The sequence below is a fragment of the Chelon labrosus genome (assembly GCF_963514085.1).
Source record: "Chelon labrosus genome assembly, chromosome: 7".
Classification (NCBI taxonomy): domain Eukaryota; kingdom Metazoa; phylum Chordata; class Actinopteri; order Mugiliformes; family Mugilidae; genus Chelon; species Chelon labrosus.
In genome coordinates, this window is record NC_140343.1 from 20,867,833 (window position 1) to 20,893,106 (window position 25,274).

A 25,274-nucleotide genomic window follows, 5' to 3' on the forward strand; every position below is an offset into this window, starting at 1 on the left:
TATCTAGTGTTATGGGCAATTTTATTTTATTTTAAGTATGATTTCATATATATATATATATAACGAAAACAAACTTGTGTTACATTTCAGCAATAATTGAGAAAAAAAAAAAATCAGAATTAGTTGCTCTCCAGATTTTTGTAAATCAAGCCCGGCCTCCTGCTGTTTGTCGCGGGGAGGTGCGTGGCACTAATCGGCCTCCATACCTGCGGGCAGGTCGTTACTGTACATTCCTGTGACTGCACCTTTTATCCTCGGCGTCCTGCCCTAGTGGAGGAGGCTGGAACCGCGGCTCTGAGCAAGAGTTTCCTGTTGAGTTTCCCTGTTTGAGGGACAGGAACTCCCTGCTCGACTTCTCTCCCCCGCCCATGATAATAACACCGATCGAGGGAAGATTTCTTTAGCCGACGACGTGAAAGACAAGAAACGCTCGTATAAACGGGACTTCCAGGGCGGCGAGAGGGATCGGCTTCCCGGATACATGGCGCTGTAGTGGGCTCTATAAACGCACAAGTTTTCCCTGCTAACCAACAACTCCGGGTGAGTAGAAATGATTGATCGCGAAGTTAGTTTCAGACTGTGTATTTCCAGCTAACTCGCCCACGGTTGGAAAAGAAAAAAAGTTGTGCTGCATGGTTTTTGGGTGTATCCTTCCTCGGAGTCTTCGTTGAAGTCTTCCTTTAAATACAGACTCTTGGTTCAGTCGGACTTCACAATAATTAGCTTGAAGAGGTTAACAGCTTGTTGCAACGCAAAGCCATTTTCCTGGCTCACAGGCCCGAGCTGTGACTAATCTCAGGCCACGACACGGAGCAGGGATATAACCACTATCATTACAGCGGCTACGTGTTGGAGGCTGGACTGTTTCTCATCAAATAATAACTTTTATCAATCGTTTATATCGCTCTGGTAATCTACCGAGGAGTTTTCCTTTTAACAAGTATCCACCAGGAGTATGGAGTTATGTATCCACCAGGTGTGATAGCCGCAGTAGGAAAAAGTTGTTATTAAAAAAAGAGTCTAAGTTATTGACTCCTAAACGGTCTGACTGGTTGTCAACTGGTGTCAATTGTTGAATATTTTCTTGTTTTACTTTTATTTAACTCCTCTGTTTGTTACATTGGGAATATTACTCCAGCTGTTGTGTTCAGGAACCCGACTGTAATCCCCAATGTCCTGATGTTGCATTCACGGCCCTGCCTTACAGTGTAAATACCAGCACAGTCAGCCGTTGCATAAAGAGCATTAACACCTCTCGTCTTCTTAATGCAGCCAAAAACAGCTGGAAACACAGCTGTGGTTAATGTAAAATGACGATTTTGCTTCAGTGCTTTTTATATTTACTGAATCTCTTATCAGTGTTAGCGGGGAGATACAAGTGAAGGAAGGAAGAGAGGGAGGAAGGTGATGAGGTAAAACCACATCTGCTGTTATGTTGGTGAAAGCGGTTCGGCTGTATTTTTCTCTCTGGTTCACTTTCTTCTTGAAAGATGGCATGAAGCTAAATGAGGATAACACCGCACATGAATAATAGTACCGCAGGGAAACCACTGAAACTCATTGGGTTTCTGTTTCCGGTTATTGTACTGTAGTGAGGACTTATTAAACTTTAAAATAATTTATTAAAATGCTAAACTAACATTGACTGTTGGAGGTCTTTAAAAGACTAAAGGAGCTTGAATTGAAAAAAACAACAACACACTCTCTCTTTTGTGTGTGAAATTTTACTGGGGTTTGCAGTTGGAGATTTAGTTTAAATACATGTAAGTCTAGAGAAAATAAGTTGGTATAATGGCCTGGAAACTAAAAGAGAACAATCCAGGTGACATAGACGTGAAGTTCATCCGGATTTAGTTGTGTATTAAACGGCTAACCTTCAATCTAATACTGTGAACACTGATGTTTTGGAAACGTGAAGAATAATAAGAGATTTGCATTGATAAGTGGTAACTGTGGTTGGGTACCCTGCGAAGGAAACTGAAGAAAACTGGTGCGTTTTCACACCTTCATCTAACTTCCTTCAAACTGGTACGCTTGATGCAACTAGCTGGTTGCTGGAAGTCACATGAAGTGAGTTTTAATTGCAGACAGTTTTGATTTTCTAGTTGCTATGCGTGAGATGTTTGTAAATGTCCAAGTTGAACTCTGCAGGGCGCAAATTCTTGCTGGTGCATCTCTCTACACGTGAGGAATATAATGTATATGTGGCTTCCTGCCTGATTTTTAGCTGTGAATTGATCCGAGTGTGATCTTGCTTGTGTTTGTTTGCCAAAGTGTCAAACGTTTAATCTTCTCATCTGCTGTAACAGGCACTTGAACGTTACAAGTCATCCTGTCTCACAGATTAACGTTTCCCTTTTTAGACCAAAGTAATGTTGCATGACTTCTGTTTGCGTACCGTTAATGCCTTAAAAGGTCACCTCGCACAAATGATTAACCACCCTCCACATATTGTCACATACTCACAGAGGTATCCCACCATGCATATAGTGTCAGATGCTTTGACATATCTGTCTTCAACGTGTCTGCTGCCACAGTGAAGTGGCAGAATAGCTGTGATCTGCACAGCATATAAACGTGACATTTGAAAAACTCGGCAGCCTTGTGTGTCTTAAAGAACAATGTTGTGGTTGGTCTAGATCAGCTGCTTTGTCTGGTGCATCCCCACAGCACTGCCTCTTGAACTCAAGCATGTCTTTACTATTTCACCAGGGGTTTCTTTCTTAAAATATGTAACTGTTGAGGTAGTTTTGCATCCGTACTTGCAGTATTCATGCTTTCAGTGTGAATGCAACTTCTTTAAGTGGCAGAAGCTGGATGTTTCAAGCATTTGTCCATCACGCCATCCAGCCACTTTTTTACAGAATCTTGCTCATAACTTTTATCTATCTGTTCTAACCATAGACTGTATAAAGATGGCCGGAGGAAGTGCTACTCTAACATGAAACCAAAGGAAATAGAGAGCCGAAGTCCCGCCCCTTCCGATTGCCTCCATGGGACCTATCTTTCGAAAAAATATGAACGGCAGTCTATGGCGAAAGATAAATTATTTTCTGGTCCCGATCGACTTGTGCCTTGGATTATACATATATTGTTTTTCAGAATAAAAAATGATTTTACATGTCAAGAATGTCACAGTTTGTCGCAAGATAGTTAAGTAAAACGCTATGGAAAATACGTAATTAAATGAACTACAAGTCCAAGTCGCTTACCTTACGTCACATGCTGGCGCGTACAGAACCGACCAAAACTCCCTTCGTGTAACTACAGCTCTCGACATGACCCGATTTATAATGATTTTCACCTCGTTTGATGCTTCTGCCTTCGTCCTGGAAGAAGACGGTAAAGCTCAACAAGGAGACAGCCATAGTTCTCTAGTGACGTACATTGTTCGAGACGAGAGATGTAGTTCACTAAGCGATCTCATACAAAACCTAATGTTGTTCAGCTTATTTACGTCAAATAATTTGTCTCTTGACGTGAAAAATTATCTTTTAAATTCACACACATCATATGTGAAATTCATGCCACAGTTCGAACGGGACCAAAAAATAATTATGATCTCTCCATTAACTCCCGTTCATATTTTTTCGAAAGATAGGTCCCATGGACCGGAAGTAGAAGGGCGGGACTTCGGCTCTCTATAGAGCTCCCCCTGGTGGCTGGCTGCAGTGTAGGTCATAAGCTCCACCTCCTCCGTGTTGGTGGATGGGAAAACAAATTGAAGTTTCGTTTTGGTTAGCTATTTGACACTATAGAAACAGGATGTGACATGATGGCGACTACCAGTTGCCACCTCGAGAGTTGTTAAAAAAAAAAAAAAAATGTTTCCTTGTAACAGACGGAGGTAGAACAGAGTGCAGTATTAATTATTATATGAAAATGCGATTGAGTCTGGCGGAAGTGCAGACGGGTCATCGCTATCACAGCTCTGCGTGGCTCCATTCTCGGACCGTACTGTGCAAACTCTGTCTCCAAACTCCCGAGATGGCGCAGGACGTATCCCCGGAAAAATAGCGTCAGTTTGGCCAATGCAAGGAAGTGGCGACGCATTGTCCATATTTATATACAGTCTATGTTTCTAACCAGTTACACTTTTTAAGCCTTTATTTGACAGTGCCATTGAAAAGCGATAAGGAAACAGGGGATGAGAGAGGGATAGTATGATATGCAGCAAAGAGTACGGGCTGGAACTGAACCCACACCACGGCAGTGTGCTCACTCAACCAGTTCATTTGGGTTGGATACGAGTCAGAAACCATCGACTGCACACGCTGGGGGAAGTGGCTTGATAAAGGAACGAAAACTAAAACTGAAATTTTGCCACTGCACTATCCATTGTATTTAGCTAACTTAGTTACATGTTTCAACCACGTAGCTTTTAATTTAACTTGGTTAACCCTTTCAGCTGTTTATCCAGCATGCTATTTCTACCATTTATCCATAATTGCAGTGTGTTTCTTTCATCCATCTGGGAACCTTTTCAGTAGTTTCCCAGTTTTATTTAATTTTAGCTATTTCAACCATTTCTTCAGTAGTTGTTTTTACTATATGTTTCAACCATTTAGCCTTTAATTGTAAAGCCATCACACAGTGGTTGGCCACTCATATTTATAGCTGTTTATGCTTTACTTTTATCAATATAGTTGTTCATATCTATCCATTAAATGTAACTAAAACATACAGTAATTTTCCTGTGACTTTTAGCTGAATATTTCAACTCTGTATCCATGACTTTAGGCCCTTGGGTTATAGCTACCCCTGGTCGGGGTTCACAGGTATAGATGTCCCCTGGCCTGAAAGCCAGACCAACTTACCTGCTCACAAAGGTTTTGTGAGGGAAAGTTGGTCTGGAACCTCTCAGTTGGGAACGGATTGTGCTCCATCAAAGATCTGCTGGGCCTGTCACATTGTTTTGGCTGGCTTTATGCTGTGATGGACAGAAGAGTAGCAGCTATGTAGTCATACGTATTATCTGAGCACCATAGAGTTGAGTTTGTTTACCGCTAAATGGCTCTGATTGGTTGTAGGACTATCCAGTTGCATGGAGAGGTATATATTTATTTTTTTTCAGTTGGAACACGAGTATACGGACAATTTTTTTTTGGCAGAGAGTAGTCTTTTGTATTAGCTACACCCATTTTATTTAAGTTTTGTGTTACTTCTCACTCTGTCACTTTGTGTTTGTGTTTATCTGCTCTTGTTTGTAGGATTCCTAAAAATGCTAAGTGAACTATTACTGCTGTTACATCGTGGCTTCCCTTGTGGTTGGCATCTGCTCGGCCCACCTAGGTTACTTGCTTGAGGCTGGTTTAAGCTTCTTACTGTGTTATTACACAAGAGTGTGCAACTTCAGCAGTGAATTGCCTGGCATAGTAAATGTACGCTTTTAGAGGCATGATGACTTTTCAAATTTGTCTCGTCTGCCTCTTGTAAGAGGAGACGGCTAATCTTTGCAGGAACCGAGCATTAAGCAAAAGCCACCGAGCTTCCTTTTTCTATTAAAGGTCTTAGTTTCAAGTTAACCAGCGGGCAAAACAGTAGCTGTACTTTCTATTTAAAGTTTATTTATTTCTATATTCCCAAATGAACAATTTGTAAGCATAAAAAAACTTTTTTTTTTAAACTGTGTGAGGTCTTTTTTTGTAGTTTGCTTTCTGCGGTCAGAAGTGTTCTTAATTTCTTCTCTTGAAGTAGACCATGCATCACATGCTCTCAGTCTTTGGTACCTACTTCCCTCTTTTGACTGATTTTGTTGATGGATATGTAGCCTGAGATACTGCGTACGCCACCGTTCGACAAAGTTCGACAAAGTGAAAAAGGAAGTTTGGCCAAGTCATTAATGAGACACATTTGGGCCACTGCTTTACATATCTATTTCTATCTGACTTCCTTTTTGAAAAACTGCATGTAACTAACCACAACAATTTTTGCTCCCTATGCCGGTGAATAGCTTTTGTTTTTATACTGTTAATTTTCAGAAGACTTAACCTGAAAAATATTCATACATTTCTTACATTGTTTACAGTACAGAATATAAGTAGTGCGCCAAATTATTATGTCTGATTTGAAATTAAACAATGACTCAAACGTTTAAATTCAGCTTTAATTTGAGCGATGTTTACATTTGTATTAGCCTGGAAGCCAGGCCAAGCACAAAGTCGGTCTGGAACCACTTCGATGGCAACTGATCGTGCTCTAGAACACGTCTCCCGGGCCAATCACGTTATTGAAGCAGGCTTTCTGCTCGGATGGACACATGAGTAACAGCATAGCGTAATTTTATACTTCATCTGAGCGCCGTGGAGTTGGATTTGTTAACAAAATATCTCTGATTGATTGTGAGACTATCCACTTACGTGCGGATATATTTTGTCTTCTGTATCAGTTGAAACATGTCTCATAATGAATTCTAAATGGCGTGATACAAGACTCATATTCTAATAAGAATTGAGACTGCATTTATGTTAGCTGAAGAGGGTACTGCTTTGAATTTCACCCTAACCTTTCACTCATTATAGACACAAACGCAGCCGATTGCCGACTGCTGACACAGTCACTGTGTCACTTCAGATTCATTGTACTAGAGTAACAGGAGAACAATAGAAAACGTGTCACCATATAAATTTAGGAATTGACTTAAATTGTTTCCACATTTATGATACGAATCAACTTGTCATGACTGTGTGATGGCGTTGCTTTTTTTTAAACAACCATTTACTTGTGATTTGAAGTGAAATCAAACTTCCTTCCTTCTTCTTCCTTCATTAATGCAAGGAATTCTCAAAGGTACATTTTCAGCCTACAGGCTAACCACGCATCAGAGGCGCAGCTGCTTTTTGAAATCTGATGCCACTGACTGTCGCTGCAGAGCACGTGCTTTGTTGAAGTCTTTGTGCTTGCCTTGGCTTGCATTTAAACATTCGGGTCTTCTGTATGCATTTCACAGCGAATAAACACAACAACAAAAATGTAAAAAGTAAGTCTCTCGGTGACAGTTTCTTGTTTGCATTGAAAAGTTACTCTTATGTTTCTGTCAGTAGAAAGATAAGATCAACGGTATCTATTCATAGACGACAACATTTGAACAAAAAGCACGTATCACATGAGTCAGCTCTGTATTTACGTCCTTGAACCGCTATGGCAACTTTTTGTCCTCCCCAAATTGAAACAATTTCAGCCGGAGATCCTCAGAACAGTCTCTTCAGTGAATATTGTGGAAGGACGGACAAAGACACAAAGGACTGGAACATCCTTAAAATACAGCATCATTCAGCAGTTTTTATTACTGTATCAATCCTCTGCTCTTCCATCTGCAGAGCAGGAGGTCAGCGACCCCCTCTGACCCTGATCCAGTGCACTTTGTCACCACCAGGCTTTTGTGTTGCTGTTCAGTCGGATTCTTTGACTCACTGTCAAATTTGATTGCAATAGGTTTTTTGATTGTTCAGTGTCCGTGACATCCGGCAGTCAGCAGCAGAGTGAGAATGCAAAGCAAAGCATGCCACACCTCTTACTAAGTCAGTACTAACCTGTGTGCCTAAAACCTGTAGCTTCAGTACACGGAGTTCCTTCTTTACACATGTCTTCATGAACTAAGTGTAAAACGCTGAGCAGTTTCCAGGTAGATTAGAAGTTGTTTTCTGCAGTGCAGGGGTCATGGTTAAATGGTTAAGCGCTAACCTTGTTGTCTGAAACTATTTAAGCTGTGTGAGCAGGAAGTATTGTGTCAGTCTGATGCATAAAGGGGAACCTAAACACACGGTTGAACTACTTTCGATTAATTTTTAAGAGATAAAACAGCTCTGTCTGCTGCTGCATCAACTTAATGTGTTGCATTTGTAGGATAAAGTTCAGTTTAGTTTTATAAACCCATCCTCTGCTCTGCTGCTGCCTCCAGGATGAGGGCCGACAGGTTTATACCTGACACTTAAGACTTCTCCTTCTCAACATAAACCTGTAGTGTCCTCTGTTCTTCTTTACGCTAACAGAGTGGCTCTAGGGATGACACTTTTGGTTTATCCATCAGTTTAGTTTAAATTGACATACTGACATGTCTCTGTGACTAATATAAGCTCACTCAAGGTTTGAATGCTGATGACTGAGATGATCCCATCATGTATCTTTTTGCACCACTGTGAGGTTGAGTCAAATGTCTTCGTTACAATTCCTTAACAACAGCATGGTAGCCTCTAGCATGTCTGTAGATCTTAAGTCATGTTTGGTTATTCAGTTTGTGCATAAAAGCACAAATTGCATTTTTCTGTGAGCAACAGCGTTGGTTCTCTGTTGTTGGAGAAGTTGTAAATATGATCCTTCTCTGGCTTTTTCCAGCAGCATGACGTCCGCTGTGACTTTAGAGGATGCCCTGTCCAACGTGGACCTGCTGGAGGAGCTGCCGCTCCCGGATCAGCAGCCATGCATCGAGCCCCTCCCCTCCTCGGTCATGTATCAGGTCAGTACATATTTACAACTAATACATGAAATGTTGTTTCATGTCTGAACAAATTCAGCATCACAGCAACAAGTTATATCTGCGGGGTACGTGGCTGAAAAATACAGCAATTATTTAAACTCTAATAAAAAGACACAGTGAATGAATAAAAAGCTACAGAATCATCCATGTATTGATCAGGACCCCTGCATCTACCAGGAATAGCTTTCAGTTTTTAATATCTCAATTTTTCCTGTAAATGTCGTTGTAACAATGAGAGAATCAGAAAAAAATGTTTGTAGTTGGAGTATGTGTAACTACTAGGAGAATGCAGTAAAAACAAGGTTGTAATCTACAGTAGTATTGGGTTTATTCCATAAAATAACTGATATTTATATTATAAACAGTGTGTACCGAAGATGTTTTGACCAATTATTAATTAAACTATATTTCCACATGAAATTAAGAAGGCAGGAAATATAAAATGACTTAGTAGGGTGGATATTTTGGATATTAAATTCAGTGGGATTCTTAAAAATGCCACTTGAATGTGAGCATTTTTGAGTAATATATGCTTTTGCCTGATATCTGTTCTAGTGTAATATTTTTATTCTCCGTCTTCCCACAGCCCAACTTCAACACCAACTTCGAGGACAGAAATGCCTTCGTCACCGGCATCGCCAGATACATCGAGCAGGCCACCGTCCACTCTAGCATGGTACAGTGGGGCTGTCGCATCTCTGAGAAACACCTATGATAGCATTGTATTCTAGTTGTTAGATCTCTCTATCTTCTATAACAGCTTGCTGGGAAATACAAATTTACCAGAATGGGGTCAGTAGCTTATTGGAAAGAGGATCTGGTAAAGGGAGCATTTGGGTTTTGTCTAGCAGGCATCGGGATCAAAGCCCAGAAGAAAATGGGCCCGGGCCAAACGGATGCTTTGGACTGTCCCTTAACAGGAGATGCAGGCCTTTGTGTCTAATTAGTGAGGGATAATTTCTCGGGGTCTGAATCAGACACCGCTTTGTATGGATGCAGGCCTTGAAAGCACTGTGATGCACTTCCCTGTCACCCACTGGGAATACATGATCACAAAGGGAGTGCAGTGGTGCATGTTTTGGTGCTTACTTTTGCTATTTTGTGTTTTTTTGACACAGGGTTGAAAATGTGTGCTAGTTTGGGATATTATTGCTTTTTTTGTTTTTTTTAAACTGATGAGACTGAGTGGTTTTGTTTATTGCATTAGAACGACATGTTGGAGGAGGGGCAGGAGTATGCCATCATGCTCTACACCTGGAGGAGCTGCTCACGTGCAATACCACAGGTAATCACTGCCTTTCTGGTAACGGTATGACCCGTTTACATTGTCGGAAACAATAAGTTCATTTGTGCATTTACCACTCTTCATTTGGGCTGCTATTGTGCGATTTACTAGAAAATTTGTTATTTGTGATTGTAAGGTTTTTATGGATCGTTTGACAAAATGAGCAACATTTTACTTTTTGCATTTTGGGAAATTGTGACAGCACATGTTTCAGACACACAGGGAATTATAGTATCTTGGTCAACAGAAGCAGCCTTCTCTTTATTAAATATTGTTTCACTCAAACTGTTTTTCATGTGTTTATTTTCTTTTCTCTCTCAGGTGAAATGCAACGAGCAGCCAAACAGAGTGGAGATCTATGAGAAGACGGTGGAGGTCCTGGAGCCAGAGGTCACAAAGCTGATGAATTTCATGTACTTCCAGGTATGGTGATGCACTTCATCAGCAGAGACTGCGATGGTGGCCTGCTGCAAGAGCCTAAATTCATAAGCTCTCTCACTTTCTTCCAGCGCACCGCAATCGACCGTTTCTGTGGGGAGGTCCGTCGCCTGTGTCACACCGAGCGCAGGAAAGACTTTGTCTCTGAGGCGTACCTGCTGACCCTGGGAAAGTTCATCAACATGTTCGCTGTGCTGGACGAACTGAAGAACATGAAGTGCAGCGTCAAGAACGACCACTCTGCATACAAGCGGTATTCATACACTTTAAAAGTTATGGTACACTGCATGCGTTCACAAAGCTTGTTGCGGCTCTAGACACTAGGTGGTAGCATTAGTCCGCCCACCAGAAAACCTGTGAACAGCATGTGTTAGAGTTAGACCAACCAACACTGCTTCCCTTTGACTGTATGATCTGGTTTCTGTGCAGGAAATATTGATAGTGCAGAATTAGAAAATTTCTATTAATTGATATTATGTTTTGTCTTGTCCTGAAAGCATCTCTCCTTCCCTCGCCGCCTCCCCCCCCCCCCAGACCCTCCACACACCGTTCGCTCACCTGCTCTGTAATGACTTTAACCTGGCGGTGAAAACGGCACGGCTATTTGTGTTGTTCACTAACTCCAGATGTAACGTTAACTAGCTTTACTTTATTCACTATAAGCGCTAGCTAGCAAAGTTAAATTGAAAGTCCACTGTTTACTATAAATTACATCTATTCCCTTATTTAATCTTACATACATTTGTCCACGGAAAGCCACGTCTTAACAGCATTTTGTTTAGTATTCATGTACATGAACTGCACAGGCTGCTGCTATTTGCAATATCCATATCCGTATATTCCAATATCTGCGTTATTATGGTAATTTAAAGACTTTAAAGAGTTTCTTTATACCTGTTTCATGTTTTTGCTGCCTCAAAATAGCTGCCTTTTGCTTTGATGACAAACCTTTCACTGGTACTGCATATCATAGAGAATATTAATGTAGATTGGCCCGGATCTAAAAATATACATATCATATTGTTCAGATTCAACTTCGTCAAGACTCAGAAGCACTACACGGTTTGTCACAGATTGTGCCTCACATCTCTTCCTCTGACACCGGCAGATGTTTGTCTGTCTTGATGTTAGCTTGTGATTTTGTTTTTGCCCTAAAAACAAATTCACTAAAGCGCTGTTTCTTGTTCCGCTCAGGGCCGCTCAGTTTCTCAGGAAGATGTCAGAACCTTCATCCATCCAGGAGTCTCAGAACTTGTCTATGTTCCTGGCAAACCACAACAAGATCACTCAGGTTGGTTGGAAGTGTGTTTCCATACTCTCTTCATGTGAAGTTTTCAAGATTCAGAAACAAATCTGAAAAAAAAAAAAAAAAACGCTAAATGTTCATGGCGTTGTTGAGAATGACGCTGATTTCACAGAGTAGCTTCTTGCTGTTACCATAATAGACTCAGACTCAGGTGAAATAATGTTCAGAAGAATGTTGCAGATTATTAAAATAACTCATCTTTTACCTATTTTCCACCAGTCTTTGCAGCAGCAGTTGGAAGTGATTAACGGATATGAAGAGCTGCTGGCGGACATTGTGAACCTGTGTGTCGATTACTATGAGAACAAATTGTACCTCACTCCCAGTGAGAAACACATGCTGCTCAAAGTAAGTGCACCGCTGCAGCCGCAACTGCACATTGCCCTCTCTCAGACCCACTTATTCAAAACAATTTGACATTGTTGACGGTAGTGGACATGCTTTAAATAACCACTGCTCCACTTCCGCAGGTAATGGGCTTTGGCTTGTACCTCATGGATGGAAACAGTAGCAACATCTACAAACTAGACGCCAAGAAGAGAATCAACCTCACCAAGATTGACAAGTTTTTCAAGGTATGGAAGAGTGTAGAACATGTTTTTTTTGTTTTTTGGCAGTTAATTAATAATATAATCAACCTTCCAAAATAATGAATAGGTAATAAAGAAGTGACCATATTTTACAACAATTCACCACTCAATATCATTTCTTGAATTACTATAAAAATATTTTTTTTGAAATGAAAAAAAAAGGTATATAAAGCAATATAGTATAAATAACAAAGGCAAAATACATCTTGGCCAAGTCCGATTAGATGCATTTGGTCATTGTTGTAACTCGTTTATTAAACAGTTTTAGTGTAGGAAATTTATTTTAGCATGTTTCCGCTGTTTAATGATGCTAATGATGCACATCTGTGTGTTCTTGATGTCCACAGCAACTCCAGGTGGTCCCTCTGTTCGGTGACATGCAGATTGAGTTGTCTCGGTACATCAAGACCAGCGCTCACTTTGAAGAGAACAAGTCCAGGTGAGAGGAGAACACTTCTGTTGTCTTCTCTGTCTCATGTCAGATACACAGAATTAAATGACAAGACGGATCATTTACAATTGTATGATATAGTCACAGCTGCCAGTGTGGAGTTGTAAAAAGGTGGGGAATATAGATGACTGTACATTCAGCAGTCATTAGCTTGATCGTGTTGGTTTTACACTCAGTGGTCAGTTCACTACACTACGTGTGTTTTAATTACAACAGTCCTGCACTAAATCCTCCTTCATGATTGATCTAATGTTCAGTTTATGTTGAAACAGCGTCAGAAAAATCTTTTTGGATGATGTAGTTTGTGGCCCTGTTAAACTGGATTAAATTAAACACTCAACCTAGTGTTTGATATTTATAGTACTTGTTACTGTGTGAACTGTGCATGCTTCTACCCTCTAGCCATATTCTCATAAGTAAGGTTAAGTCTCATATATTAGTCTTATATACACCAATCAGGCATAATATTATGACCACCTGCCTAATATTGTGTAGGTCTGCAGCCATCAAATCATTGCTATGGGGTGGGGGTGCCTGGTCTGGTCTACGTGGGTGGTACACGTCTAAGTAACATCCACTTGAATGCCAGGCCCAAAAGTTCCCCTGAGGAGAGAAAAACAAATTCATTTTGTTTTCAAGTATTGTTCACAGTCTCATACCCCTAACCCTAACCCTCTCCATAAAACCTTTTGTTTTTTCCTGTCAGCGTTGGCAAGTCTTTTGTTTGTTAGCCAGAACATATACTCACTTCCTTCCCCTGTCTTCAGGTGGACTTGCACGTCCATATCCAGCAGCCCCCAGTACAACATCTGTGAGCAGATGATTCAGATCCGCGAGGATCACATGCGCTTCATCTCCGAGCTGGCTCGCTATAGCAACAGCGAGGTTAGTATGGAATTCCTTTCCAGTTAAATTGCAACACTCAAGCTCTCTGCTGGTGAGAATTAGTCATCAGCGGGGTATCAGGTTGTCTCTGGAGCAATCATACACTGTCTGGCCAAAAAAAACGTCGCCACCTGGATTTAACTAAGCAAACAGGTACGAGCCTCCTATTGGATAATTACTGCATGGGTGATTATCTTTCAGCTGGCAACAAGTTATTTAACCCCAACTGATGAAATGAGTAGCTTCTCATTTCTTGAACAACCATGTCTAAAGACACATCCTGTGGTCGTGTAAAGATGTTAGTCTGTTTGAGAAGGGTCAAATCATTGGCATGCATCAAGCAGAGAAAACATCTAAGGAGATTGTAGAAACTACTAAAATTGGGTTAAGAACTGTCCAACGTATTATTAAAAACTGGAAGGATAGTGGAGAACTATCGTCTTAGAGGAAGAAAGTGGTCGGTAAAAAATCCTGATTGATCATGATTGGTGATCACTTAAATGTTTGGTGAAAACAAATCGCAGAAAAACAACAGTAGACTCAGGGCTATGTTTAGGGCTATGTTTAGTGAAAGTACAAGCATTTCCACACGTACAGTGTGAAGCGAACTCAAGGAATTGAGACTGAACAGCTGTGTAGCCTTAAGAAAACCAGTGAGGCTAACCAGAAAAAAGGCTTCAGTTTGCTAGGTAGCATAAAGATTGGACTCTGGAGCAATGGAAGAAGGTCATGTGGTCTGATGAGTCCAGATTTACCCTGTTCCAGAGTGATGGGGGCATCAGGGTAAGAAGAGAGGCAGATGAAGGGACGCACCCATCATGTCTAGTGCCTACTGTACAAGCCTGTGGGGGCAGTGCTATGATCTGGGGTTGCTGCAGTTGCTCAGGTCTAGGTGAATATACTGAACGACTTTTTGTTTGGCCAGGCGGCACATTATGATAATGCATTGCTGAAGTGTGGATTGGGGAATTACATTCATACATTCACTGCTCCCTCACGTATAAGCCCGTTAGAATAAAGGAACATATGCTCCATCCCCGATCAGGTTATTTCAACTGACGAGCTGCTCCTCAAGTGAGCTCTTTCTCAAGTGGTGATGTAACAGGCTTTTCAGCAGATACCTTGCCCCTGTGGATTTCCAGGGGTCAGTGTGATTGTGATGGAAATGTAACTGACTGACTTGTGGATGTTACTTGCTCTGGTGACAGAAATGTTGAGAGGAGGAAAAATAATTTTAATGGAGCAGTTTTGACACTTTATTTTGCCAAGGTGCTGGCACTCCTCTAAAGTTTCTATTCCAATTTATCTTCTGTGAGAAAATCGGGATTGCATGGAGTGGGCATTGAGTGAAGTGCATGGTAAAGTTCTTTCATTTGTGTCCGTGTAGGTGGTGACTGGATCAGGGCGTCAAGAATCCCAAAAGACTGACACTGAGTACAGGAAGCTGTTTGACTTGGCCCTTCAGGGCATGCAGCTGCTCTCCCAGTGGAGCGCTCACGTTATGGAAGTGGTGAGGAAGCACGCATTGTACAAAGGACATATTAGTTGTTTATTGATTACTTTGGACTGGTCGTTTTTATTAAAAAATACTTTTCATCCTCAGTACTCCTGGAAACTGGTTCATCCTACAGACAAATACTCCAACAAGGAGTGTCCCGACAACGCTGAGGAGTATGAGAGAGCCACCAGATACAACTACACAAGCGAGGAGAAGTTTGCCCTGGTGGAGGTCTGTACATATACGCTACACGCATAGAATATGTCCTTTGAAATCATAGCACCCCCGTCACCCACTGGATCTTGTGCCTCTGGCAGGTGATGGCCATGATAAAGGGACTGCAGGTGCTGATGGGACGCATGGAGAGCGTGTTCAACCATGCCATCCGTCACACCATTTATTCAGCTCTGCAGGACTTTTCTCAGATCACCTTGCGTGACCCCCTGCGGCAGGCAATCAAGAAGAAGAAAAATGTCATCCAGAGGTATGGATCACACCACAGGATAGGTAACAAATTATTATAAGAAATATATCCTGGTGGTCTGCACCCACAGATGCACCCTATCAGTCCCTTAGAACTGAAGGAGCTACTTGGATGTTTGTTTTTTGTTGGATGTTTTTGGATACAAGAAATATACCAAGTACCAAGCAAGGACATTGGGAATATTGTCAGTTTAATGTGATGATGAGCCGTAGTGCTCCAGCAAACCTCTGCTCACATCTAAATTGTTGTGCTGTATAATAAACAGGACCGTGTCGAGGTGCTTTTAAGCAAAGCTGTCACTAGCAACAATCTTCAGTGTTTATTTACTCACATTTATAAGTGACTAGATGTAGGGACTACATCAGTGTGTAGAAGTGTGTATTCTTCTTAACAGACTCACTGCAGTTTTTGAATTGTCCTCTTACTGCAGCGTCCTCCAGGCCATCCGGAAGACGGTCTGCGACTGGGAGACCGGGAGGGAGCCTCACAACGACCCTGCCCTCCGTGGAGAAAAGGATCCAAAGGGTGGTTTCGACATTAAGGTTCCTCGCCGTGCCGTGGGCCCCTCCAGCACACAGGTCTCACCTCAGTGCCTCTGCCGACACAACAACCTTTACCCCGACTCATTTTAATCTCTCCTCTCTTTATCCTTTCCTTCACCTCCAAGGTTTTATTAAACCAAGGTCTGTTAGTCCACAATAACCAGGCTTTAAAGGCTTGCTTTACGTCTTTATCACAGCTCAGGTTTGCAACATGTCAAGGTTTAATCACCTATGGAAAAATGGGATAATATGAGTCTTTGTCTCTCTAAGAAGGATGCTCTGCCTCGCAGCATTCTCGTCTGTGTTGTGTATTGATCGCTCCTCACTGTAATCAGGCTCTCTTCTCAGAGTGTACTCGTGGGTCTCTGTTTAAATCCATACTCAGTGAGCACTGCTGAAAAGCAATCACGCGTCCAATTATGTTATATATCACACACACGTTTTTTTCAGTAGTAGCATTCAATACGTTGCATAAACCCCAGATTCATCAGCTTAGAAGTCCGTTCCAAGAATTAATCTGCTTTCCAGGTGCGCTACTTTAAAGCCCGGCTCACGGTGATGTGTAGATCACCTTTGACACCATCTGAACCTTCATGCATGCAAACATTATCAGCCCCCCACTCAGAGAAAAATATTTTCTCTGATTTGGAGTCAGTCACACATTGCCATTATTTATCAGAGGGAAATATCTAAGTGTTTGCTATGGTAACAACAGGTACAGCCTGAACGCAGCCTGACGTCTTAATCTCTTCAAACAAAGGTCCATATTGTCTGCTTATTCATGCCTGAGGAAATTTTCCATGTTATGGATGTAATTCGCTAATATTTTCCTCATTAATCATTTAGGGTATTACTTCTGCTTCCTGCAACTCATCTGATTAGTATTAATCAGAATGTAAATTTTTAAGCCCTCGCCTGCAGATTAACACTGCTGCTCACTGATATAATTGTGCCCCGTGCGTCACCACCAGTCAGTCAACAGACTTCAACTGTTTTCAGTAGAGAGTATGAAAATACTGTTTTTGATGCGATAATGTTCTCTTGAATATCAACTACCGCCAACTGCAACGTAATGATGACAATGTTTTTAGAATTTACAGCGTAACGCAGCAAATATTATTATTATTAATATTATTATTAGATTTGTCCTTCATTGTTTCTTTGTTGTTTTATATGCAGCTCTACATGGTGAGGACCATGCTGGAGTCTCTTATTGCTGACAAAAGTGGCTCAAAGAAGACTATGCGCAGCAGTCTGGAGGGCCCCACCATCTTGGACATTGAGAAGTTTCACCGCGAGTCCTTCTTTTACACACATCTGCTGAATTTCAGTGGTGAGAAGAACCGCTAGTTTGACCTTGAGGCTCCCCAGAGCCCTTTGAAAGCTGTGTAATAGCTGATGTTGTTTGTATCCATCCTTTCTCCCACGCAGAGACCTTGCAGCAGTGTTGTGACCTGTCCCAGCTTTGGTTCAGAGAGTTCTTCTTGGAGCTCACTATGGGTCGCAGGATCCAGTTCCCCATCGAAATGTCCATGCCGTGGATCCTCACCGACCACATCCTGGAGACCAAGGAAGCTTCAATGATGGAGTAAATTATGTCTTTATGTTTTTTTTTTAATTCATTTCTGCTTCTCCCCCAACACCTTTGACTGATTTTATCATCGTGCTTTTGACATCTGAACATTTCAACTGTTTGTTTGTCTTTCTGGTTACTGTTCTGTAGCTTTGCATAGTGGAGCCTTCATCTAGCGGTGGAAACACAATGCCTCCAGTGTCATTTGCTGGATGGAAACACAAAAACAGCACACAGTCCTGTTCTAACTAAATTGTGTGCTTTCAATTTGTGATTGAGATTATTAGTGGTGTGACTGGCCACGAGGCATACAACAACTTCAGAGGCTGTTTTTTCTTATGTTGGTTCGTCAAAAAAAAAAAAAAAGCCTGGATAAAATCCCAAAAATTGGGATTAACCGTAAATGTTTTCATGTCTGTTTTAAATCTTCGCTGCAGGATTATGTTGATACGAGGCAGGTTTTACATAAGCCATTAAGCACATCAACTGGCAGGAATCATAAGTGCTGTAATTCTTCTAATGTTCTCCTAAAATCGATATAAAAACAAACATTTCATCATATAGATTGGAAATGAAACGGTGATCATTTTGAAGTTCAACCTTTATGTGAGTCACTTTGGTGGAGACCCTGTTTATGTGTTTAAACCCTTTACATATCTGATAATGATAACAGTTTACACATTTCTCTGAACTAATATCTGAACAGATTGGAAGTATTCACCAGGATTGATATATTACCTCATATCGCATTTCTTTTTTGTTTGCCACTACTTTTTGACAATACACACTGTTTGATTTTTGCCAATCTCGTATTCATGGACTTGAATACATTTTTTGTATAACACTTGCATTCACTATTTAATCCATATGCAGGCACTTTGGTGTAACATTGCTTCTTTAATCCCCTGCAGGTATGTGCTCTATCCCCTGGATTTGTACAACGACAGTGCACACTACGCCTTGACCAAATTCAAGAAGCAGTTCCTCTACGATGAAATAGAGGCTGAGGTAACAGACTGTAATTTGATTTGAATGATTTGATATTCCAAACTGACGACTTTAGCCTTTGTAAATATATCATTCTCTAAGTTGCTGTATCACAAACTCAATTTACACCAATCAGCCACAACATTAAAACCACTGACAGGAGAAGTAAAAAAAATATTGACCATCTTGAGACAATACAATGTTCTACTGGGAAACTTTCGGACCAGACCAGGTACCCCCACCCCATAGCAATGATACTCCTTGATGGCAGCAGCCATCCCCAGCAGGATGCAGTCTGACACAGACACGCACACAAAAATGGTTTAGGAACAACTAAAAAACAGCACAAGGTGTTGACCTGGCCTCCAAATTCACTAGATCCCAAAATGATCAAGTATCTGTGGGATGATCCACAGAGGCCCCTCCCCTCAACCCATAGGACCCAAAGACCCCCACTAACAACATTGTGTTGCCAGGCACCACAGGACACCCTCAGAAGGACCATGTCCATGTCTCTGATAAGTCAGAACTGTTTTAGACCTACACAATATAAGGAAGGTGGTCATAATGTTATGCCTGATTGGTGTATGTATTAATTCATCTCTGCTGGGTGTCCATCATATAAGCTGTTGCAGTCCCAGTCTTTATGTTCAGCTGGAAGTTAATGTAATAAATGTAAAGGTTGTGAACATTATATGGGTTGACATCTGTTATCTGTCACTAGAGTCTTTAGCGCTTTTAAAATCTTTGTCAAATTCAATCACCTGGTAACATCTGTGTTACTGTACTATTATGAATGATTTAACTAAAAGTGTTTTTATGGCACTTTTTATTGTTGAGATGGTTCAAACAGATTGTTTTCTAAATTGTAAACTTGCATTTAAACTTCTGTTGTTATTTCAGGTCAACTTGTGCTTCGATCAGTTTGTCTACAAGCTGGCTGATCAGATATTTGGCTACTACAAGATTCTAGCTGGAAGGTAGGCGACTCTTTTTCCCTTTTCATAGTGTCCCATAAATAAAGACGTTTTGAGTTTTTCTGTGTTGTAATGCATTGATTCCCAGCCATGAGTAATTCTTAAAATTTAAACGTTTAAGAAGTTTATCAACATGTCTGTGTTTCAGTGAAAAATAAGCCTCCAGATTTAATTGTCTAAATGAATAAATTGATCGTCTCATAAACCTGTAAGATGCCAGCTACTGAGGGCTACTGCACCTCCCACTTGTTGCTATGAAGAGTGAATGAAAACTAGTTACCAAACAAGAGCAGTAGAAATAGTAAGGTCAATAAATAATACAGCAACAGAGCAGCTGTTAAAAATAACTGGCTAAATGTTAAAGACTTTAAAGAATTTAAACCCCTTCAAATCTGTTACCTCACTACCCCTTCAGAGTCAATGAGTTAATCTGACAGGGACGTGAGGACATGTCTGGCAATAAAAGGTTGATTACCTCTTGTTGTTATGCACCTCAATCCAGATTCTCACTTATACAAGTACCTTGACTCTGTGTCTGTTAAATTGAATCCCTCAGTCTTCTGCTTGACAAGCGTTTGCGAACTGACTGCAAGAACCAAGGGGCCAACATTCCCTGGCCTTCCTCCAACCGCTACGAGACCCTGCTGAAGCAACGCCACGTCCAGGTATACGCACCGTTCCGGTCCTGCGTTTTGATCTTTCCATCCTGCCACCTTCATTATTTTGCCTTCATGCTGTGTTTCTCTTATTAACTGGATACGAACTTCAGCTCCTAGGCCGCTCCATTGATCTGAACAGGCTCATCACTCAGAGGATCTCAGCTGCCCTGTACAAATCTCTAGAGCTGGCCATTAATCGCTTTGAGAGTGAGGACCTCACCTCCATCATGGTATGTCATTCTGTTCAGAGTTTATCAACCACACAGCTGTTTACATAACCTTTTTGTATCTGTAAATGCATCAATAGATAGTGAAGTGTTTCTGTGTATGTGGAGGATCTAAAGTTTGTCCTTGGACTGAGACATGCGTGGGTGTACAGTCGTGAACTTTTTTTCTGTGCATTACTTGGTTAAAGGAACTGGAGGGTCTTCTGGATATCAACCGCATGACGCACAAGCTCCTCAGTAAGTTTTTGACTCTGGACAGCTTGGACGCCATGTTCCGCGAGGCTAACCACAATGTGTCGGCTCCCTACGGCCGCATAACGCTGCACGTCTTCTGGGAGCTCAACTACGACTTCCTGCCCAACTATTGCTACAACGGTTCGACCAACAGGTGCGTTAGCTGGGGGTACTTCATGTGTTAGAGAGCAGTGTGTCCTGTGGGGTTTAGTGTAGCTCTGTTAACTAATTCGTCAATTCATTTTGACACAAAAACAAGAATTCATCTGTAATCTTGCTTGATGGGCACATAGTGGCTGTTTCAAGTATTAATTACATGGGACAACAGAGGCACACAGCGACAACGTCATCAGTAAATCACATACTCGTCATCAGACAATCAAGACATTTGAAAATGAAAACACGGCAAAGATCACTGAAAGGTTGAAATCGCTCAATCCGGTTTTAAACAAATATTTGCAAATGTGAAGTGTAAATGCAAATACATGGAAATACCTCAACAGAAACAAATCTGGACTACCAGCAGAGCAGATCTGCCACCTAATAATTCTTGTTTTTAAAGTCGTGATTATTGTAGGTTAATATGTGCTCATGTATATAGTTATATACACCGATCAGCCACAACATTAAAACCACGTTCCTAACATTGTGTAGGTCTACCTTGTGCCTCCAAAACAGTTGTGACTCATCAGCGAATGGACATGTTCTTTGTTGTTGCATAAGCCATAAATGTTCAATGTCTGGTTTATTTCTATTTTATTTTCCTACGTGTATCTTAAAGAAACACAACTCTGCTGAAAGGTTACCAAGGTTAAGGAGCCCATGAACGTGTCCTCCCTCATTGTTTGCGTTATATCCTGATTTCCTGTCTGTGGTTTCAGGTTTGTGCGCACCATCCTGCCCTTCTCTCAGGAGTTCCAGAGGGATAAACCACCCAACGCTCAGCCCCAGTATCTGTATGGGTCCAAGGTCAGTACATTATGTTGTTTTTAAAGACCTTTCTTTTTTCTTTTTTTTCCTTTTTATTGACCTCACACTGTGTAAGAGCACATAATGAAGACAAACGTCACTACATAATTGCAGGACCTATGTAAAAAATGTAAATGTTTGTATGTAAAAATCTAAACGTATATCACAAGAACACAAAGATGAAAAGTCTGCAATTCTTTTTTTACAACTGAATTTTCATATTCAATTATATTGCTGGGATATTTTTCACTTTTCACGTTTCATTTGTTGTTTAAAACTTTGTAGATAAATGTTCATTTTAAAATGGTTCCTCTGAAAACACATATTATCCTAAACACAAATAGGATTTCATCGGTGGATAAATATACTCATGACAATTCAGTCCGAGCAGAACAATGCTGCCATGACCTTAATCCAGTTGATTCACGATGGCTTGCTGCCAGACAGTTTAGCCAGTGTCCTCAGCTCGTGGTCTTGGGTAATTATGTGGCCGGTGGGCTGCGCTGAGATCAGGGGGGATTGAATGATGGAGGCATGTGTGGAGCTATCCAGGCTGCTGCTCCTGGGAGTGTAAAGGCACCCAGATCCAGACATGTCATGGTGGGATGAGTTGGTCACCACCGTGCAGCCGTCTGCGGCCTGACCGGGGATGGAGCAGATGGTGTGAAGACATCCCCACAACAGGATGGCGGCGATGACCAGGAGCAAGATGCAGCAGGTCAGCCAGACGCCCATAGCGAGCTCCCAGCCAGCCCTGTCGTGACCTTCGCCGCTCTCGCTCAGCGTGCTGAACACTTGGCACTGGTCCCGCACCGGATTGGCGGCCTGACATGTCACACACAAGAAGTAGGCGGTCTGGGGGAGGAGGTTGGCCAGGTGTGTGCTGGTCTGACTGACGGGGATGCGTTCCTCGTGCATGAAACTTTTGCGCTTGTAGCCCATAAGGAGGCTGTTCCAGTTGGGGTCGTACATGACGCTGTAGAAGGTGTCCCGGCAGGTGGGGGACGGCGGCCAACTCACTCTGGCTGAGGTGGAGGAGATATTGTAGACTGCGATCCCCATTATGAAGAGCTGGTGAGCCGAGTCAATGTTGGTGAATTGCCTCCTCAGTTATTGAAGTTGTTGTATTACCACAAAGTAAAACTGGTCTGAAATATAGAGATGATACAACGCAGAATAAGACACTGACAGCTTAATTTAGATGTCTCTGGTATATAATGTATGCCACAGCCTTATTGTCATCCAATTATGGAAATATGGATGGAAAGAGCAGATGTGTTTTTTTTCGTTTGATTTCAGCACCAGCTGTTCCTCTCTCATATACAAAGCAAGGAAAGTAAAAAAACAAACAAACTGTGTTTCCAAAGTTGAGGAAGGATCCTTATTGACTATTTTTGAGGATGATATGTTATGAAATCTTTCCAATTCTGCCAAGGACCCATGTGTATTCTTGGGGTCCTTAAAGCACCCACAATCCTATGCACACATATATGGAGGGGACCTTTTCTATGATGCACATCTACACACTTGCTAGATTATGGATTATCTGAACTCTAGTTTTAACTCTGATTCTCTGACTGCTTAAGCATCATTGACTTTGAGGAAAGAAAACACATAATAACCAATGTTTGTATGATTTTCTGGGACAATGTGCAGTGGTAGGAGTAGAGATATTTAGCAAATTACATAATGCACAATGATTTCTGATGAGACTGTTTTCATTAATAATGCTGTAGTTAAAAGTGCAACTTTGAGAAAAGCCCAAATTTTAGCCTAAGTGTTGTTTTTTTGTTGCATGGGTGTGGTGCCTATTGGGAACAAGCCAGATTCAAAGTGCATATTTTTTTATACACATATATATGTGTGTACTGTATATACTCTATACTATTCATTGAGCTTTCCTAAATAAAGTTCTAAAGCTGTAGCATTTTCACACACAGCTAATTCACAAAAAAAATCTAGGTCTGAAGTCATTTCCAGTATATTACTTTATTATTTAATAGTTCAAAGAAGCAGGCTCACATCTGACTCTTTATACCACAAGTCACCGTATTTTTCTGTTAATGCATCCTTCCCCACATATTTTTGTTGCACTGCCTGTAACCCAGCAACATACAGCACCTAGTTGTCTATATGGCATGGAAGTCGTAAGTGGTCCATCCGATTTGGAGCAGAAAATGGAATAATAAGGAGACTTACCAGCATGTGTTGAGTCTGTGTTGTGTTTGTTCAGATTATCCTGTTTATGCTGCTGCTGCTGCTGTAAAATCATAATAACACTTATTCCACTGTCACTCTATCAGGAGCTCTGATGCTGCTGTGTAGGTTTCCAACCTCAGGACTGAAGCAGCGATCGCTTTATCTCCAGTGCTGCCACACTAGAGGGACTGCTGCTGTGGATTAGAGCAGCAGCAGCAGCAGCAGCTTCACCTCTCTGCCAACAGGGGAGAGAGAGTCAAAAACACCTACGGTGGATGTTAACAAAGTGTTGCATGGTGCATCCAAAGTGGATGTTACTTGTACATGGTTGTACATTTTGCTGCCTCAGTTTCCCTTCTCAGTTTTTCCCCTGCTAGTTCATCTAGAGCAGGGCTGTCAAACATACGGCCCGGGGGCCAAAACCGACATGCCAAATGGTCCAATCTGGCCCGCGGGATGAATTTTGTAAAGTGCAAAATTACATTGAAGATATTACCTGCAATTTTTCAATAAAAGTATCTGTTATTCCTAGGGTCTACACTGTTTTAGTAAGAGACCTAGACCTAGAGCTAAACAGAAATTGCACTTCTTATTCTTAAGAAATGTCCTGTTGCTCATTACATGTTTTGTAATAGTACAGTACAGTACATTTTCATAACGTACTTGTTCTTCTTTGCACTAAAACAAAGGGAAACGTTTGAAGTTGTCATTATTTATAGGTTAATATGCTATTGTGTTACTGGTCCGGCCCCACTGAGTGATATTATCATTCATCTCCTCCTGAGCAGCACTCTGTTCCATGCCTTGGTATCTTGAATATCTAGGGGTGGGGGTTGGGGAGGAGCGGAAGTGTGGTTCAGTTGGTTGATCCGTCTGTCCAACTGTTTGTTTCCTGGTAAAGTCCCACAACAACTGTTGGACAGATTATTGTGATATTTACTGTAGCTATTTGTGGTCCCCAGAGGACGACCTTAATGCCGCTGTGATGCTCATGTTGAGCATAGTGTTTATTCCATTTCCACAAAAAAAAAAAATCAAAATCTGAACAGTCTGCCCCTTTAACAATAGAGCCTCCCTTCTGCACTGCCCCCAGGCCAAAATCTGCACACAAGATGTCTCATAGTCTAGCAGGCACATTAAAATTTCCTAAGCACATTCATGCCCCTTAGGAGATGAACCATGTTTTAGCCCTGATAGCTAAATGAATACAATTATTACTTTATATATATTTTTTCTGAGCAATGAAATGAGGGGACTGTCATGAAACTTTGCACTGTTCATCGTCACCAGACAATGAATCCCACTGACACTGGTCAGTCCAAGACTTTTTGTAGCGCCATCACGAGTTGAAATCATTTCACACCATAAACTTTGGGTTTATGACCAAGCGCTTGAAAAACATTCTTATCAGACTCTTCTTTACTTTGGGTTTAGTTTAGTTTGCATACTGACATGCTATGTCAATTTGTTGGACGTGGTAGCCCTTGTAAGGAA

The 25,274-nt window shown here is 41.4% G+C and overlaps 2 protein-coding genes across 3 annotated transcripts in view; one reads left to right on the forward strand and one right to left on the reverse strand.

The window, feature by feature from the left end:
- Nucleotides 1–324: 324 nt before the first annotated feature.
- cyfip1 (cytoplasmic FMR1 interacting protein 1) overlaps nt 325–25,274 on the forward strand; it is a 32,791-nt gene continuing 7,841 nt past the window's right edge. Inside the window, exons 1-23 of one of the 2 annotated variants that reach the window (XM_084548283.1) lie at nt 325–540; nt 8,335–8,455; nt 9,063–9,152; nt 9,684–9,761; nt 10,083–10,184; nt 10,271–10,452; nt 11,394–11,490; nt 11,725–11,853; nt 11,976–12,080; nt 12,443–12,534; nt 13,314–13,431; nt 14,819–14,941; nt 15,035–15,160; nt 15,247–15,413; nt 15,844–15,991; nt 17,135–17,288; nt 17,387–17,543; nt 18,440–18,536; nt 19,419–19,495; nt 20,049–20,157; nt 20,262–20,381; nt 20,567–20,766; nt 21,494–21,581. In XM_084548283.1, coding sequence (XP_084404409.1) covers nt 8,339–8,455; nt 9,063–9,152; nt 9,684–9,761; nt 10,083–10,184; nt 10,271–10,452; nt 11,394–11,490; nt 11,725–11,853; nt 11,976–12,080; nt 12,443–12,534; nt 13,314–13,431; nt 14,819–14,941; nt 15,035–15,160; nt 15,247–15,413; nt 15,844–15,991; nt 17,135–17,288; nt 17,387–17,543; nt 18,440–18,536; nt 19,419–19,495; nt 20,049–20,157; nt 20,262–20,381; nt 20,567–20,766; nt 21,494–21,581 — 2,676 coding nt within the window. In that variant the 5' untranslated portion in view covers nt 325–540; nt 8,335–8,338. The remainder of the gene's footprint in view (nt 541–8,334; nt 8,456–9,062; nt 9,153–9,683; nt 9,762–10,082; nt 10,185–10,270; nt 10,453–11,393; nt 11,491–11,724; nt 11,854–11,975; nt 12,081–12,442; nt 12,535–13,313; nt 13,432–14,818; nt 14,942–15,034; nt 15,161–15,246; nt 15,414–15,843; nt 15,992–17,134; nt 17,289–17,386; nt 17,544–18,439; nt 18,537–19,418; nt 19,496–20,048; nt 20,158–20,261; nt 20,382–20,566; nt 20,767–21,493; nt 21,582–25,274) is intronic. The other variant, XM_084548284.1, reaches the window with a different exon arrangement.
- fndc9 (fibronectin type III domain containing 9) lies at nt 21,598–23,436 on the reverse strand. Its single transcript, XM_084548290.1, has one exon. It carries the CDS (start codon nt 22,641–22,643, stop codon nt 22,005–22,007), a length of 639 nt encoding a protein of 212 aa, XP_084404416.1. The 5' UTR covers nt 22,644–23,436; the 3' UTR covers nt 21,598–22,004.

Bases quoted from the DNA above. Each gene is read 5' to 3' on its own strand.
- fndc9 (XM_084548290.1), bottom strand. From the start codon at position 22,643: ATGGGGATCGCAGTCTACAATATCTCCTCCACCTCAGCCAGAGTGAGT.